This window comes from Acipenser ruthenus, chromosome 27, assembly GCF_902713425.1.
Source record: "Acipenser ruthenus chromosome 27, fAciRut3.2 maternal haplotype, whole genome shotgun sequence".
NCBI lineage: Eukaryota > Metazoa > Chordata > Actinopteri > Acipenseriformes > Acipenseridae > Acipenser > Acipenser ruthenus.
This window is the reverse complement of record NC_081215.1, coordinates 2,166,494-2,182,185: the sequence shown is the minus strand read 5'-3', so window position 1 is coordinate 2,182,185 and position 15,692 is coordinate 2,166,494. Positions and strand designations below refer to the sequence as shown.

At 38.7% G+C, this 15,692-nt stretch overlaps 3 protein-coding genes across 4 annotated transcripts; 2 read left to right on the top strand and 1 right to left on the bottom strand.

Moving 5' to 3' along the window:
* Positions 1-969: 969 nt before the first annotated feature.
* Positions 970-5,182, top strand: LOC117962462 (DNA fragmentation factor subunit beta-like). 2 transcript variants are annotated; one of them, XM_034043008.3, is made up of 7 exons: positions 970-1,201; positions 1,972-2,098; positions 2,513-2,620; positions 3,032-3,111; positions 3,376-3,540; positions 3,952-4,052; positions 4,463-5,182. In XM_034043008.3, exons 1-7 carry the CDS (start codon positions 1,079-1,081, stop codon positions 4,671-4,673), a joined length of 915 nt encoding a protein of 304 aa, XP_033898899.3. In that variant the 5' UTR covers positions 970-1,078; the 3' UTR covers positions 4,674-5,182. The 2 variants fall into 2 exon arrangements, with proteins under 2 accessions (XP_033898899.3, XP_034760532.2); XM_034904641.2 differs by having other exon boundaries at positions 2,513-2,704.
* An 87-nt stretch (positions 5,183-5,269) lies between these two features.
* LOC117963607 (UPF0688 protein C1orf174 homolog) lies at positions 5,270-9,159 on the bottom strand. The gene is made up of 5 exons (XM_034904324.2): positions 9,001-9,159; positions 8,308-8,388; positions 7,294-7,668; positions 6,435-6,564; positions 5,270-6,217 (listed from the first exon to the last, which is right to left on the bottom strand). The coding sequence occupies exons 1-5, from the start codon at positions 9,037-9,039 to the stop codon at positions 6,174-6,176; spliced, it is 669 nt and encodes a 222-aa protein (XP_034760215.2). The 5' UTR covers positions 9,040-9,159; the 3' UTR covers positions 5,270-6,173.
* Positions 9,160-10,904: 1,745 nt separating this feature from the next.
* LOC131701890 (UDP-GlcNAc:betaGal beta-1,3-N-acetylglucosaminyltransferase 7-like) lies at positions 10,905-14,053 on the top strand. The gene has a single exon (XM_059002506.1). It carries the CDS (start codon positions 11,430-11,432, stop codon positions 12,678-12,680), a length of 1,251 nt encoding a protein of 416 aa, XP_058858489.1. The 5' UTR covers positions 10,905-11,429; the 3' UTR covers positions 12,681-14,053.
* Positions 14,054-15,692: the final 1,639 nt, after the last annotated feature.

Sequence of the window (15,692 nt, the reverse complement as noted above, 5' to 3'; positions counted from 1 at the left end):
GTTCTTATGTCCTTTGTAAAAGCAGCATCTTTTTTTTTTAGATGTATAATACAATACCATTATTTGCACGTCTCCCATTTAGTTAAAAGTGGGTTCCAAGCTAGTGCTCGTTACAGTGCAGTTGTTTCTGTTTCGGTAAATTACCTTTTTCTTGTGTAAGTTGAATTGTTGTGTTATGTAAAGAGCCAGTGAGTGCTGGGTTATGTGCACAGGAAAGCAAGGCATCAAGGAGAATGATAATGTTCACTGTTTCCCCTTTGATTCACGGTTCTAGATGTGTCGGTTGTTATGCATCTGTATTCACATAATAAAATGGGAATCTTTTTTTATGACATGATGCGCTCTTCAGTGCAGAATGCATCACCTATGGGCTCCAAGGCACAGCGTAGAGCTAATACTGTCTTTTAAGTCTTTTAAGAAGCACATTTTGCTGGAACAGCTGAAGCATGGCCTAGACAGCGTGTGTCTAGGCCACTTTACTATGCTTCTCTGAGAGAGTAACATATTGCTTAACCAAACAACGTCAGTACTGCATTATTTGAAAGGGGGGGTTTTAGCTCATGTTACAAACCACACGGGTGAGCAACTACCAGTAAATGCACCATTGCATGAGCTCAGCTTGGTCACTATAAAAACCACAGGAAATGGGTGATATTTTAACTTAGTCATTTCTGCGGGTGGGCTGTCTATCTGTCTAATGATTCATCTGATGAAAATTCCAGAAACTGCTGGTGAGCTGTTGACCAAACAAAGCTGGTATATAGATTATATTCAAGATTATATACATGTAACCAAAAATGGCGATTTAATTAATCAAAACAGACTTAAAAAAATTCTAGCCCACTTAGTAGTTGTAAAACAGCATCTTATAATGGAATAAGTTATGTTATCGATGTATCCAGCAGGTGGCGCTCTAGGAACGTATTGCGGCAACGACACCGTCCTTGACTGTACATCTTCCAAGTAAGCACTGAGCATGCGTAGTCCAAACTCATAGTTCAGTAAGCGGAAGTGTGTGTTATTGTTGAGTCGTTCTTTTTTGAAAGCACAAAGAACAGGGAACCTTCAATAGTTGGGGATGTTCGGACTTTTTAAGACACCTAAGTGTGTCAAACTCCGGAGTGTCGATAACGAGCAGAAATATGGAATAGCAGCAACAAGCATGAAAGAACTTCTTAAGAAAGGATGTAAAATATTCCAGGTGCAAATGAACGAGCAGCCTTTTCCATTGTTCGCATAGACAACGTTATTCTGTGGTACCTCTGTTTGCACCACTGCTGCTTTCGCGTTTTGTGCACGAGCAGTTTCAGCTGTTGGGTTTTTGCAGTTTGCTAACTAATTAGAATTCCAAAAGGTCAAGTTCGATCAATGTATTTTTCCTCAGGTTATGATAACTCAATGAATTACAATTCATGGCTGCTCTTTATTCGACCTTTGAACAATAGTCACATATACTATAATGGTGTCAAACGGTTTAAACGGTATTCTTACGATTATAAGACCGCCACCTGGTGTAAGTTTTCTTACATAGCAACAACTGAAACTTCCAAACAGTAGTCATGCCTAGTATAGTACCGTTATAAAACTATAGTTTCTTATAATATGCTATTGTATGCACTGCTGTTTACTATAGGAAACTATAGTGTTTCTGGGCAGTACTATAGTTTGCTTCATATGGCCAGGGCTTACAATATGGCAGATGAAGGTACAGTCGGTATTAAACGTTCAATGTTTGTGGACTGGTACCATACACAACGTGACACTAAGTGTATCACCAATTTTGCCACTTCAGTACATTGAGAGCTTTATGTTAAATTAAAGTGATTGCCTTCAGTATCAAGTGCTCAGAAGACTGAAACATCCCTACAGTTAGGCTGTAATGTAACTTGTGTTCAGGAAGTTTCACAATGGGTTTTGTTTTAAATAAAAAATAAAAAAAAAGTAATTTAATTATTATTATTTTTAAAACAGCTCCGCCCTGCTGGTTGCCGTGTGTGTTTGTACGAAGATGGAACTGAACTTACTGAAGACTACTTCCGCAATCTCCCTGACAACACACAACTAATCCTACTCACCAAGGAGCAGGCGTGGAGTGGCTGTATGTTACAATTACAGTAGAACCCTCTTTTATCCAATCTGCTCAGGGCACGCGATGCTTGGTTCGATAGGGCAAGTCACAGTGACAGCAGTAAGCTGATGTGACAGTTGTTATGCACTCAGCACCTGGATCACAGAAGGATTAATGGATATGCTAAACTAAAAGTCTGTACATTGCACCTTTAAATAAACAGACGAGGTGACACAGTTTGGGAATCCCTGCTGTAGATTAATGTTCCCTGTTTGCATAGCACTGGCCAGCATTAAACTTTTTTCATAGTTGCCACACTTGCATGCTTATTGTTGAGTTTTTAAGCATCTTGTGACACTCTGCCCTGTCTTGTGAATGAATCTACATGTAATAATCATGTGCTAGTGCTATAATGACTTTTTTCTTCATGTCGGTATCCTGCAGGTATCTGTGACATAAGCCTTTTGTTAGGCTCTTCCAACAAACAGACCACCGACCACCTCATTGAGTCGGCAAAGAGCCTCCTGTCTGATGAAAATGCACCAAAGAGACGTAAGATACTGCAGGAATTAATTCACAACCTGAGTGACAATGCAGAGGCTGAGGACAGAGAGTGTGACAAAGACTGGTTTAAAGGTAACAGTGCAGCAGAGCTCAGCCATCCAAGTTCAGTATAGCGGGTCGCTGCCTTTAAAACATTTAGGTTCTTTTAGTTTTAAAGCCTTGGCTGGAATGATAGTCCACAGCGATTGAAATATATAACCGTATTAGCCCTGTTTAAGTTTTTATATCCATTCTCAAAAGATATATCTAATACCAATAATATTGAACCTGCTGTTTCATGCAGCTTATAAGTGGTTCATTTGTTGCAGAGAAAGTTTGGTGCCGTTTTTCAGCAGGAGCACTTTTCTACTCTCAAATTAAGTATGCCGCCCACTTCCATTTTCTGTATTGTTCTTGCAGGTATTGATTCCAGGTTTAAGACTAAATCGGATTACATGAAATACAACTGTGCGAGTAGAGTGCGTGGCTACTTGAAGGAGGTAACTGACAAGGGGAATGGGTGGCTTTATTCTTTTGTTAAGCAGGGTCACTTTTACCTTTCGGCATCTTAACGTATATAAGCAGATGAGGTGTTTTTTGTTGTTTTAATATTAAATTGCACCAGCTTCCATACAAAATGTAAGCTGTCTGATTTGGATCAAGACCAAAACAGAGCAGGTTTTTACAGGTATGAGAACACGTTTCTGATGAAAGTTTTAACCAAAAAGGGACACCTGCAATGTGGTTTGTTTTGGTTTCTTTAGGTTAAAGACTATACTGGGGTAAGTCCCAAGGTGCAGGGTGAATACCAGAGGATTGTGGCTACCATGGTAGAACAGCTGAAAACTGTGAAGTACAACGGCTGTTATTTTGACAGGAGAGAAAAGGATGACAGTCTGTGCACCCAGGAGGGCTGGTTTTCCTGTCAGGTGGGTGTACAAAGATACAGCATGTAATATACTGAATTTGTTTTAACAAATATAGGGAAGAGGCGAGACAAGATCTCTTATGAGGTACTTTTCCTCATTTTCATCTTAACAGAACTGCCTGGATGTGTTAATAGCTGGGTTAAACCTACACCAGATAAATCTAGAAACGAAGCAGCTATACTTTCTAAAATAAAACTGAAAATGAAGCACAAATTACTTGATTATATGTAAAAACTAAAATCAAGTGCGTGTCTGTACAGCAGTTGCTTGAGTGAGGTTATTTTCAAATGTTCAGTTTATGTATAATAAAAGCATTCTTTAAATCTTATGTGTGGTGGAAACCTATCAGGTATAACGGTGTTTAATTGGTGTTTAACGGCTTTGCTATAATTGAAGATAATTCTGTTATAGAGTGCATTTGATGCAGAGAAGTGCCCGTCTTTTCATTCTATTAATCCCTATGGAAACCGTGAGAGTAGAATCCTCTTCAGCACCTGGAACCTTGATCACAGGTATCATTCTATTATTGAACTGCTCATTATTCAAGTTATCATCTGTCTTTGGTAGTTCAACACTCACTAACTCACCTGCTGAGATTATTGGCGAATGTTTATTGCACATCAACGATTAGCCAAATGACTTCATAATGACCCTATTTGTGTGTGTGATGTATCTCACCGGTTACCGATTAAATCAAGAATCGAAGGCTTTCAGAATAAGCTGCACAAGCATCTAAAGCTGCTCATTATGGGATGGTTAATAAATGATTCTTGATTGCATTTGATTTTAATAAAATATGGAAACTTGTAAATACCCTTTGAAAACTGTAGGGTGCAATTCTAGCTAAAGGAACCAATACTAGCTTGTATCTGCTCTGATATTTCTATCAGGCTGTAATAAGGAGATTCATTTTTAATTTCAGGATTGAGAAGAAACGTGCAATCATTCCTACCCTGGCAAAAGCAGTGGAAAACCGGAACGGCAGAGAAATCAACTGGGAGTATTTCTACAGCTTACTGTTTACCCGGGAAAACCTCAAACTTGTGCACATCGCTTGCCATGAGAAAACGTGTCACAATCTGGAGTGCGACGGGAGCAAAGTGTATACTAAAGGAAAACGCCGTAGACAGTGAACGACCGAGGCGTGAAGCAAAAGCCTTTTAGCTGGATTTTCAAATGCCAATGAAGTTATGTAGGCTTGTCATTGAACCCTACAAGCAAATCTTAGGGATACACATTATTTTAAAGGAGTGTTGAAAGTGGTTTTTATATTTTTAAAATCAAAGTGGCCTTAAACTATGTGGTCAATAACTAAACATTAAGCCAGTTTACATTCAGTAGCTAATCATGAGCCAAATTTCCAAAAAGTGCCATTTGTGTTTTACAATGTTATGAAGTCTTATTAAAAAAAAAAAAAATTATGTGTTCCAATGCTGACTGATCATGTATACATTATATTTCTATTACTTTTTATGAAGTGAATTATGTTTAGATATTTTTCATTTAGTTTTTAAATACAATCTAGCAGAGAAAAAAGGACAAGCTCATAGATTGCAACAATCTGGTGAAATAGAGCTTCAAAAACTAAAAACAGGAAAGTTGTTTTTAAATTATGCATTGAAAATAAAAAGAGAAATCGCTATTGTGTGTGTTTTCTTTGGTAGCTAAGTGTGTATTTTGTTCACTGTATTCACTTAAAAAGGTTACTGTATACCACTTACTATAAAACTAGAATGCACTATAAATGCTTTAATTTTAATAGAAAACATTGCACAACATTAATATATCCAGAGAAAGGAAAAAACACCACAATGTGCATGGCTGAAACAAAAAACTTTACAGACATCTTTCTTAAACCATTGATATACAAAAAAGCTAAAGATCACTCCATCTGAACCGAGCGCTTCTTCATAGCTCAAAAATCACAACCACATTTCCAAATAAAGGGAACAAACTTTTCAGAAGTACAATTTTGCAGTTCTTACCAATACCTGATACAAGAGTTAATACATTTTAAAATGTGAATATTAAACAACACCCTTCATTTCAGTTGCAATGCGTGTTCTTTTTATACCTAATCCAATACAGTAAGATTAATTGAATAGTGTTAACCACATTTTCATTTTTTTTTTTTTTTACCCGTTCCAAAAACAAGTTAAATTCTTCAGTAAACGTAATATACAGCATCAAATTTACCTCCAGTAGAGGCTACAACTGCAGTAGACATTCAGTTTAATTTACAAAACATATCCCTCTCCTTCAAATTGTAATGGCATGGCGAGAGATATAAAATGAGTACCTCATGATATTTTTTAGTAGAGTCATTCATTTAAAACCGTTTGGTTTACTGCAAGCTTATTAAATATAGGAAAGGACTGTCCGCTGTTAGACAAAAATAACACATCTGGTTTTGGCTGCTGTTACTTGTCTCCTTCATACCAAAAAGGGCCCCCCCAGACCCATTTTGCAAAAGAAATGCATGGCCAGTATACAATATGACATCTGAACTCCACGTTCACCCCAAACCTAACAGCTTGAGATTCTTTCTGGCGCATAAGGAATGTAGTCACAGAATGAAAACGCAGTTAGGCACTTCTGACAAGAAGTGCTTTTTCTTTTCTCCCTCCTGGAGATCAAAAGAGTCCATTTTTCCTGGTTTTCGTTTGTTGCAAGACACCTGTGCAATGCATAAAAACTGTAATCAATACAAATTCAAGATCTTTAAGAACTGGCCCTGCAAATATAAATGAAAAGCTGCACAAAGTCAACATCTGAAACAGGTTAACCTCAATGCTGGCTTATTTTCATTTCACATTGTTCAGGTGATTTTAGAACCATCAGCAACTGTCGGTATTAGGAGTCACAATTTAACAACTAGAGCACAGGTGGAATACCATTTTGTTGGGGCGCTTCTAGGAGGCTGTCTTCATCCTCGTCCTCGTCGTCATCTTTGGCTATGAAGTGTAACTTTCTGTATTCTCGTCTGCTCATCGGCACAGCAGCTGGAGCCTTCGCAGGATAGTCCTAAACAGAAACAGAGAGAACTTTGTTATCATTTCTTTCTTAACAGACGCCCTTATCCGGGGCGACTTACAGTTGTCACAAGGTATCGTATTACAAAGTATCACATTACAGATGACAGCAGTTCTAGAACACAATCAAATCAGTAGTAAGAGTAAGTTCAAATGAGAGAAAATAACAGTAAATAATTACATTTGAGAGTGATTACGACCAAGCGCAGTTAAACCAAATATTTGGTTATAAGAGTAAATTCCATTGAGAGCAAGTACAATAAATGGATAAGAACGATTTCAAATAAGAGTAATTACAAAAGAAAAGTGAATATGGTTACCTTTAAAAGTAAAATCAAAGTACAAGACACAAAAAGTTGAATTATGATTGAGAGCAGTAGTAGAATACAGCAAAGTGTGGAGCTGTTCAGTGCAAGTACTGCTACAGATGCGTGCCATATAGTCCAGTATTGTCAAGAGTTGTGAGGTTTACAGATTGAACAAACAATTCATTATCTTAAGTTTTCCTTTTGCACGATATGGTGCTGGCGTTTGCTAATATAAATAGACTTTATTTGATCCGAGATTAGATTACATATGTAACATAGGCTACTAGAACTAAATAACTGTCCTGGAATCGAGTGAAAGCACCCAACACACAGACTTATCAAGTCAAGTAAGGAAGGGTGAATCTATTCAGGAGCAAGTCCAGGTAGACTTGAACAAGCTCCCTCAATCTTACCTGTACGAGTTCAATGTTCCCAAAGAACTGGCCCACAGGCATTGGTTGGTTGCTGTCTTCATCGATAAAGATGCTGTTATCCATCTGGAATTCAGCTCTGGGCACCGATTGGGCTTCCTGAATGCAGCCGTTCTTTTCAGCCGTTTCTAATCGGAGGCAGCCCTCGCTAGTCTCATTAGTGTCTGTGTGGAAGGGCTTGTTCATCCCAGTTGCTGTTGTGCAGTGCTCCCCAGGTTTCCCCAAGCTGTCTCCCTCCGCATTGCCATCTCCATTTTCAAGTAGTTTACCAGCAGTGAGATGATCCACAGTCTCAGCCAGGTCTTCACATTTCTGCCGTTTCGATGAACTCTGGGAAACAATCTTCTTGAGAGAACTCTGGGGAAATAAACCAATACAAAATCAGTTCATCATTTGACAGGGCTTGTAGCTTGCCTTGTATACAAGCTCTCATTCACAAACCAATGATCTCTCAGGGAGGCTAGGTGGCCCACATCACAGTTCCAGTGAAGACAGCAAAATGCCAGGTCCTGTTAGGAAACGCCACTCCTCAGTACAGCTAAAAGCAGGTTGGACGCTTTGCAGAAACATGGCATATACAACATGCGAGGAGCTTAGCAGAGCCCACACGCTTGGCTCAGCATCTAATAATTATTAACATGACACAGCTGCGTTTCCACTGACAAAAACAAGAGACACATTAAGTGTACTTGCAGGGTTAGGACTTGCCAAGTGTAGGGTCATTAAACACTTCATAAAGCCTGCACGTCCCACATGATGTGATACGCAAATGTACACCATTCTGCTTTAGCAGCAAGCTAGAAAACAATAAAAACACTGATATTGTCTCATCCATGTTTTAATAAAGCTAGTGTTGTCACTTCTCAGTGAACAGGCTTGCAGGTTTGGGGTTTTCATAATAATAAAGAAAATCTTGAACAGCATCTATGCACTTGACGAAATGCGTCTCCAGTAATGTTGTTGTAACAATGCTCATTTGTATGACTTGTTACTGACCTCGTGTGTAGAATCGGCTTCGGAGTCGACGACGCTGGTTTTTCTCTTCAGGCGTTCGGAGCTGCGCACTTTACGCACAGCCTAGAGCAGGGAGAGAGCAACTGAAGTTTGTGCTTGCAAATACACTGGAATACATGCAAACGGTGCAATCGTGTCTATTAATGTATTTAGGAACAAAGTAACGCATAAAGAGTAAACTTTGGAAGAAAACTAAGCAGAATAAAGGGTTTTTATTGTTTGTTTTTGTTACCGGTGTTTTGTTATCATACTTTTAGATCTCTCACTATGAACCCACACGTACACAGCACAGTCGATACGATAGCGTTATTAACTATCTGCATGTTTTAACCAACTTTTCCACTATATATATATATATATAATCAACGCGATAATAACACTAGTGTGACCACATGGGAATTACAATCGCCGATCAGGGATTTGTACATACTCGACCGGAAGGGGTGAACCGGTTTTTATCAAGTAGTTAGTTTAAAAATTATTTGGAACACGAGACAACAACCCAAATTATTACAGTAAGCAACAAAGATCAGTTTACAATATGTTAGATAACTTAGATTTCTAAACGTATAGCTGAGGCTGTCTCGATAGAAATTGTCTTACAATTCACTTTTTTTTTTTTTTTTTACAATAAGCACAAATAGTTACATGTTGTTTACCGGCTACGTTACTTACCTGTTTTCGCCTCATGTCCAAAAAAGGTCTATATCGCATTCAATAAGTAGGGAAGACAAAAAAAATAAATATATAACTTCTTGGGTCCCAAGGTGAAATCAACGCCGCGGAAGAAACGGCAGTTAGTGACGCATTTGTTACTAAGACAAGCCCCTCCCATGCGGACGTGGCCATGATGCGGGTCATCGGGTGTCCATATTTGTGCGTGGCATGAACCGGTACTTATTTGCCTGTGTATTTAATATGGTTTATCCCTGTGTGCAATCTGCTTTGCATTTCATCGGTGTGCCTTGTTGAAAGTCGTAATCCGACTTCAGCTACTACAATCAGTTACATTATTATTCTTAAGTTACCAAAACCTTCAAATGTTGACGTCAGTAATAACAGATAACATGTAAGTACAGTTTAAAGATCTAATATGTCTCTGCAATTGTATGCAATACCACGTGGTGGTGCTGTTGAGCTGGTGTTTATGAGGGGTGTATATTTTCCAGACAGCTGACGCTTCCTCTCCAGACCTTAGCAGTGATTAGATTGGCAGTGGAGAATTGCTTCAGATCGTGTCTCAAACACAGTTCTTACTGCTCACAGTTGCCCTCTGCTTTAAAAAAAAAAGTATGATTGTTGTGTAATTCCCTTTTCACGTATAGGTTTTAAAACAGTGTAAACTCGCGTCACTATCTCATCCAGCTTGATTTTGCTATGTAGGTCATATAGATTTTTCAGCTCTTTAATTTTGTGCAGATAGTTTTTACAGCGCGATGTAAATCTATCTATACAGTAACTGAGATTGCAGTAGTTTTGCTGTGGTCTGCTCATCTAGTCCATCAATCATGCATTGCTTTGGAGAAAAAAAGCAACATTTAAGGATAACTGAAGGCACTGCCCTACAGACAGAGCAACCCCCTCAGTCATGTTGCAGCATGTGTGAAGAGGAGTATCAACTGGAAAAGAAGCAAGGAAGCGTCAGGGACTCCAGTGAAGGAAAGGGGTGCGCTGTCATTCTGCACCGTCAACGTGGAATGCAATGACAACTTCAAGTGGGGGGCAGTGAAACTGGTATTAAGCTAATAGATCGTAGGAATGGATCAAGCAACTGAAAACCAATATAGCCGTAACTGTATCCCTTTACATTGCATTGATTTGTTTGATATGAAAGGAACACAGTTTGTGTTTAAGGACAGCAGAGAGGGGCTGTGCTCTATCAAATGTAACGCACGCACGCACGCACACACACGCACGCACGCACGCACGCTCGCACGTACGCACATACATACACACACACACATACAAGTAACTCAACCATCTCGCACCTCCTACCATTTAGTTTTGCTTTATCTTGATTGATGAGCCAGAATTAGGTTTTGGTTGTTATTGATGTAACACAGGTGTGATAATTCTCGAATCCTACTAAGCAATGTACAGATCCCAAAGGACGAATGAAAGGCATCACAAGTCTCTGATGATCTTATAACTGATGCACCGGTGTAACTCATTTCTTAAGTTTCATAAGTAAAAGTAACCATACAGCTATGACCAAAAGTTTTGCATCACCTACAGAATTTTAGGATTGACACATTATTTTTTAAAAAAAAACTATATTTTATTTAAAATCATATAATGAAAGAAAACAGTACTACAGTATTTCATATTAGATTTCCAAATCTCACATTTTTTAAAATTGTTGTCAGTTTTTTCATAAAGTATATGGAAAACTACGAAGATTTATTCGACTTCATGAAGCAAAATTGGTTAATTCTGGGCTGATGCAAAACTTCTGGCCACAGCTGTAGGTTAGAGATGCGTGCTGCTGGAGTGTCACAAAGGTTTCCTTTGCAGCCAGTGAAAGAAGAGAAGCCAATGAAGTGCTTGCTTGAGGGCTGATGGTCCGGGGTGGAGAGAGTTAAAAAAAAAAAAAAAAGAACTCGCCGATGAGCGAGCAAAGTAATTTGCAGACACAGGCAGCAGAGATGAATGAGAAAGGAAACAGTCAGAACTAGCCGTTAGAAAGGGAGCAGTAAACAAGGTGTAGCTGCACAAAAAGAGAAAAGTGAAGAAAGTGAACGCTGTCCTGTCGGAGCGCTTTTTTGGAAGTTAATTGCAACCCAATCCAGCGGCAAAGAACAGGCAGACCGTTTTCAAGTGGGATGCTTTACCTAGTGTTTTCCCGCATGCACAAAGATGTGAGTTTTGAAGAACTATTTATTTTTTCCTTACAACTCCCTCTCCCTATATTCACTGGAATACGTGTGGCAATGGTTGCATTTAGCTGTTACTTTTGGAAAAGTTAACCTGTACACGTCGAAGACCAGAAAAAAAATGGAAATCTTCAAATGTATGCAACTCTGGCTTGTGTGGTTTCATGTGAAGGAGCTGTAATATAGCCTTATTTATTTATTTATTTATTCTTGAGCTTTAATGGTAAAGACATGGAGTATTTCTTTAGACGAAAAAGGGTTTTAAAAACTCTTCTGAGTTTGTCTCTGCTGTTTGCAACGCTGGTAATGATTCACAAATACAAGCTGGTTGATGAGAGAGCTAAGGACAGTATGCTGCCTGTGAGGACGCAGGAGGCTCTGGGATGGTTTCAGCTGGACAACAACGTTTACCAAAGCAACACGATACTCAAAGGCGTTTTAAGCAATAACAATTCACCACAGGGACTCCCAGACTGTTCAGAAGCGGCTAATTTGACCGCTGTATCGAACGCCACCGCCTGGGATATCAAACTGGTCAATTGCACCGAGAACTCGGGGCTGAAGAAAAAGGATTGGTTTAAACGCATGGACCCGAGGTTTCACCAGTTTGTTCTGTACAGGCACTGCAAATACTTCCCAATGCTAATAAACCACCCCGAGAAGTGCAGCGGGGACGTGCACTTGTTGATGGTGGTGAAGTCGGTCATTGAACAGCACGACAGAAGGGAAGCGGTGCGGAAGACGTGGGGCAAGGAACAAGAGATAGATGGAAAGAAAATCCGGACTTTGTTTCTGCTGGGGAGCCCCTCAGCGGGGAAGGACTCCAAGAACCTGCAGAAACTTGTTGAGTACGAGGACAGAATATACAGAGACATCCTCCAGTGGGATTTCATGGACACTTTCTTTAACCTCACCCTCAAGGAAGTTAACTTTCTCAAGTGGTTTAATATTTATTGCCCCCGGGTGCAGTTCATTTTCAAAGGCGACGACGATGTCTTTGTGAACACGAACAATGTTTTGGAGCTGCTAGGTTTTAGGAAGGAAGACCCGAAGGTGGGCGGCTTGTTTGTGGGGGACACTATTTCAAAAGCAGTCCCGATTCGGAACAGCCAGAGTAAGTACTTCATACCCAAAGAGCTTTATGACAAGCCCTACCCTCCCTATGTCGGTGGGGGCGGATTTCTCATGGCTTCTGGACTGGCCAGGAAATTATTTGCGGTTTCTGACGACACCGAGCTGTTCCCCATAGATGATGTGTTTCTGGGCATGTGTCTTCAAAAAGCTGGCCATGCTCCAGAACTGCACCCAGGGTTCAAGACCTTCGGGATAATGAAACGCAAAGTCAGCCCCATGAACAACGACCCCTGCTTCTATAGAAACCTGCTGGTGATCCACAAACTGAGTCCTGAGGAGCTCCTTAATATGTGGAAGATTGTCTTTAATGAACATCTAATCTGTTCCAAAAGGATTATACTACACTGAATCCAATGCACAGTGTAACCGTGGAGCATATGCATCTCCTGGCCGGTTTGTATTGTGCAAGTTTGAGTGTATATCTTATACATCTTAGGAACCTGGCGATCGGTAAAAGCTGTTTACCATTTTCAGAAAAAAAACAACAATAAACACAATTGTTAAAATATTACGTTTTTGAAGTATATGCTATGAAATGGTTAAGTATGAAAACTTTGCACTTGTCATAGACAACTACCTATGAAACTGAAACTGTGGGCAGTGTTGATTTCCTGCCAGAATACTGTTGTTTGTACGTGCTCCATATTATATATAAGTGAACCAACCGCCAAAAAAAAAAACCCTACAGGTGGATTGTCATATGTTCAACTGTTTTCCGATATAGTGCACAGACTATTAATCTGTAAACACACACTTCAAAATTCATCTCAATGTAAAACAGAGCAGGACTGTCGTACACTGCAGCTTGTGTGAATTCTCTCAGAAAAATAATCAACCTGTCAGTCTGCTTCTTTAACTGCTGTCATGTAGACACTGCCCAATTACCCCCTCTCTTAATATTTAACGAGACTGTGGCTCACAAACGGACACCTGGTGCAACATGAACCAGGGCTATTCATTATTCAACGCGAAGAAGAGCGTTTCTTTTTAGGTTAGGAGGTCGGGTGCTGAATCTGTCGGTATAGTGCAATTCAGCTTACTCCACACTAATAAATGAAGAATGTCTGGGAAAATACAGGCTTTAGCCAAGCCTCAAACTGACACTCAGGCCTTTTCCACCGTTTAAGCAGCTAAGCACATTTCGACTTTATCAGTCACGGAAAGTAACCAAAATGACTGATTTAGTCACTGGCGGCTTACAACACAAAATGGTATTTTAAAAAAAATAAATAAATAAAAACACATTTTTGACGATAAAGCGTTGGTGTATGTTTGCTAGATAAGAACTAACCAGGGCATGTGAAACCAGCCGAAAAAAGCATTTTTTTTTTAAATTATTATTTCTGCCGGGACTCTCCCGTTTTTTGGACACTTCTCCCAGACAACTCCTGGGACATACCTACAACTGCAAGAACATGTCTTGAAATCACAATACAATAATGCAATAAACATGCGAGCATCATAAAATGGTAAGGGGACAATTAAGAAAATATATAAATATACATTGGAGGCTGTTTAAATTGTGACCACAAAGTAAAAGCCTGCATTTCCTTGCAAGTCTGTTGATTAACAAAACAGCAAACGCTTTATAAGTAATTTGGAAAAATGTTCACATTATAGTAGAACCAGCAATGACCGTGAACAGGAGTCAAAGTGTATGGAGAATGCGCCCTGAGAGGAGAGGCTGCAGGCAGGAGGCTAAGTTCTTATCCAGTGCAAAGTTTGACAGCTTTATTTCACAAAGTAAATAATAATAATAATAATAATAATAATAATAATAATAATAATAATAATAATTATTTCACAAAGTAAAACAAAAATATAATTATAATAATAATAATAATAATAATAATAATAATAATAATAATAATAATAAACTAGGAAAAGGTGAATTTGCTACGTTTAGGATCCCTTGAATAATACCCCCTGCTTTTTTTAATTATTATTATTATTTTTTGCTCGTTAAATATGTGGCAGTTACAAGTTGGTTAAACCTTTGTATAGATGAGGCCTCTATTAAAATATTAGTGGACATATTTCAGTAAATAATAATAATAATAATAATAATAATAATAATAATAATAATAATAATAATAATAATAATAATAATAATAATAATAATAATAATAATAATAATAATAATAATAATGAGGAGGCTGCGTGGTCCAGTGGTTAAAGAAACGGGCTTGTAACCAGAAGGTCCCCGGTTCAAATCCCAGCTCAGCCACTGACTCATTGTGTGACCCTGAGCAAGTCACTTAACCTCCTTGTGCTCCGTCTTTCGGGTGAGACGTAGTTGTAAGTGACTCTGCAGCTGATGCATAGTTCACACACCCTAGTCTCTGTAAATCGCCTTGGATAAAGGCGTCTGCAAAATAAACAAATAAAAATAATAATTAATCCACTGATTCTCGGGGTGTTATGCCTGTGCTGAGGCATCATTAAAACTAACTCTGGGACACGGCATTTAAGGTGCTTTAATGATTTATTTTATTCGCCAGGTTAGGGGGACGGTAGGTTAACAGAATTGAATTGCATGTTGTAAGGACAACAGGATTAATCCCTCCAGCCTGCTGGTTTTTTTGGGGTTTTTTTAAGGATCTTTCTACATGATCTGTAATGTTCACTATGTAGATCGAGGCTCAGGTAATGTCTAATCTGAAAGCTGGCTGAATTGCAGTGTATCTATTAGGCTGGATAATTAGATACTGCAAGACACTTCAATATTATTATTATTATTATTATTATTATTATTATTATTATTATTATTATTATTATTATTATTACTTTGCTCAAGATGTTCAAAATAAATTAAATGCAGATCATATCTGAAAAATATATGGTAGAGGGTTTAGCTGAGACATCTTTGTACTTGAAAATAAATTATTTGGTGCAAAAGTTTATTTAAAAAAAAGACTCCATTTGAAAATTGGAACAAACTGACTGTATCGTAGGAAGTTAGAGTTATTCAACTATAATAGCGTATCTGTTATTGTGGGTGGTGTGAATCTCTGTGTGATCTGCAGTGTTGAACAATTTAAGAGGTCAAAATACATTTAACTTCAATTCATTCAGAGAAGCAACTATTCCATAGGGAGACCAAAACCGCACGTCTTGGGCTCTGTCTTGTGAATATTCAGTATTTGTAAAGGGGAGTAAAATAAATTGAAAACCTCCTCTAGCAAGCCAGCTCCACATAGCCTAGAGCACACTACCTCTACTATTAACTATCCAGCACTTAACACAGGTGAGGCTGTGAATTGTGAGGTTGTGATGGTGCTCCACCCATATACTTTTTGCAGATTGGAACAGACTAACACCCTACCAGTAAGAAAGAGACCAGTTCAAATGAACTATATT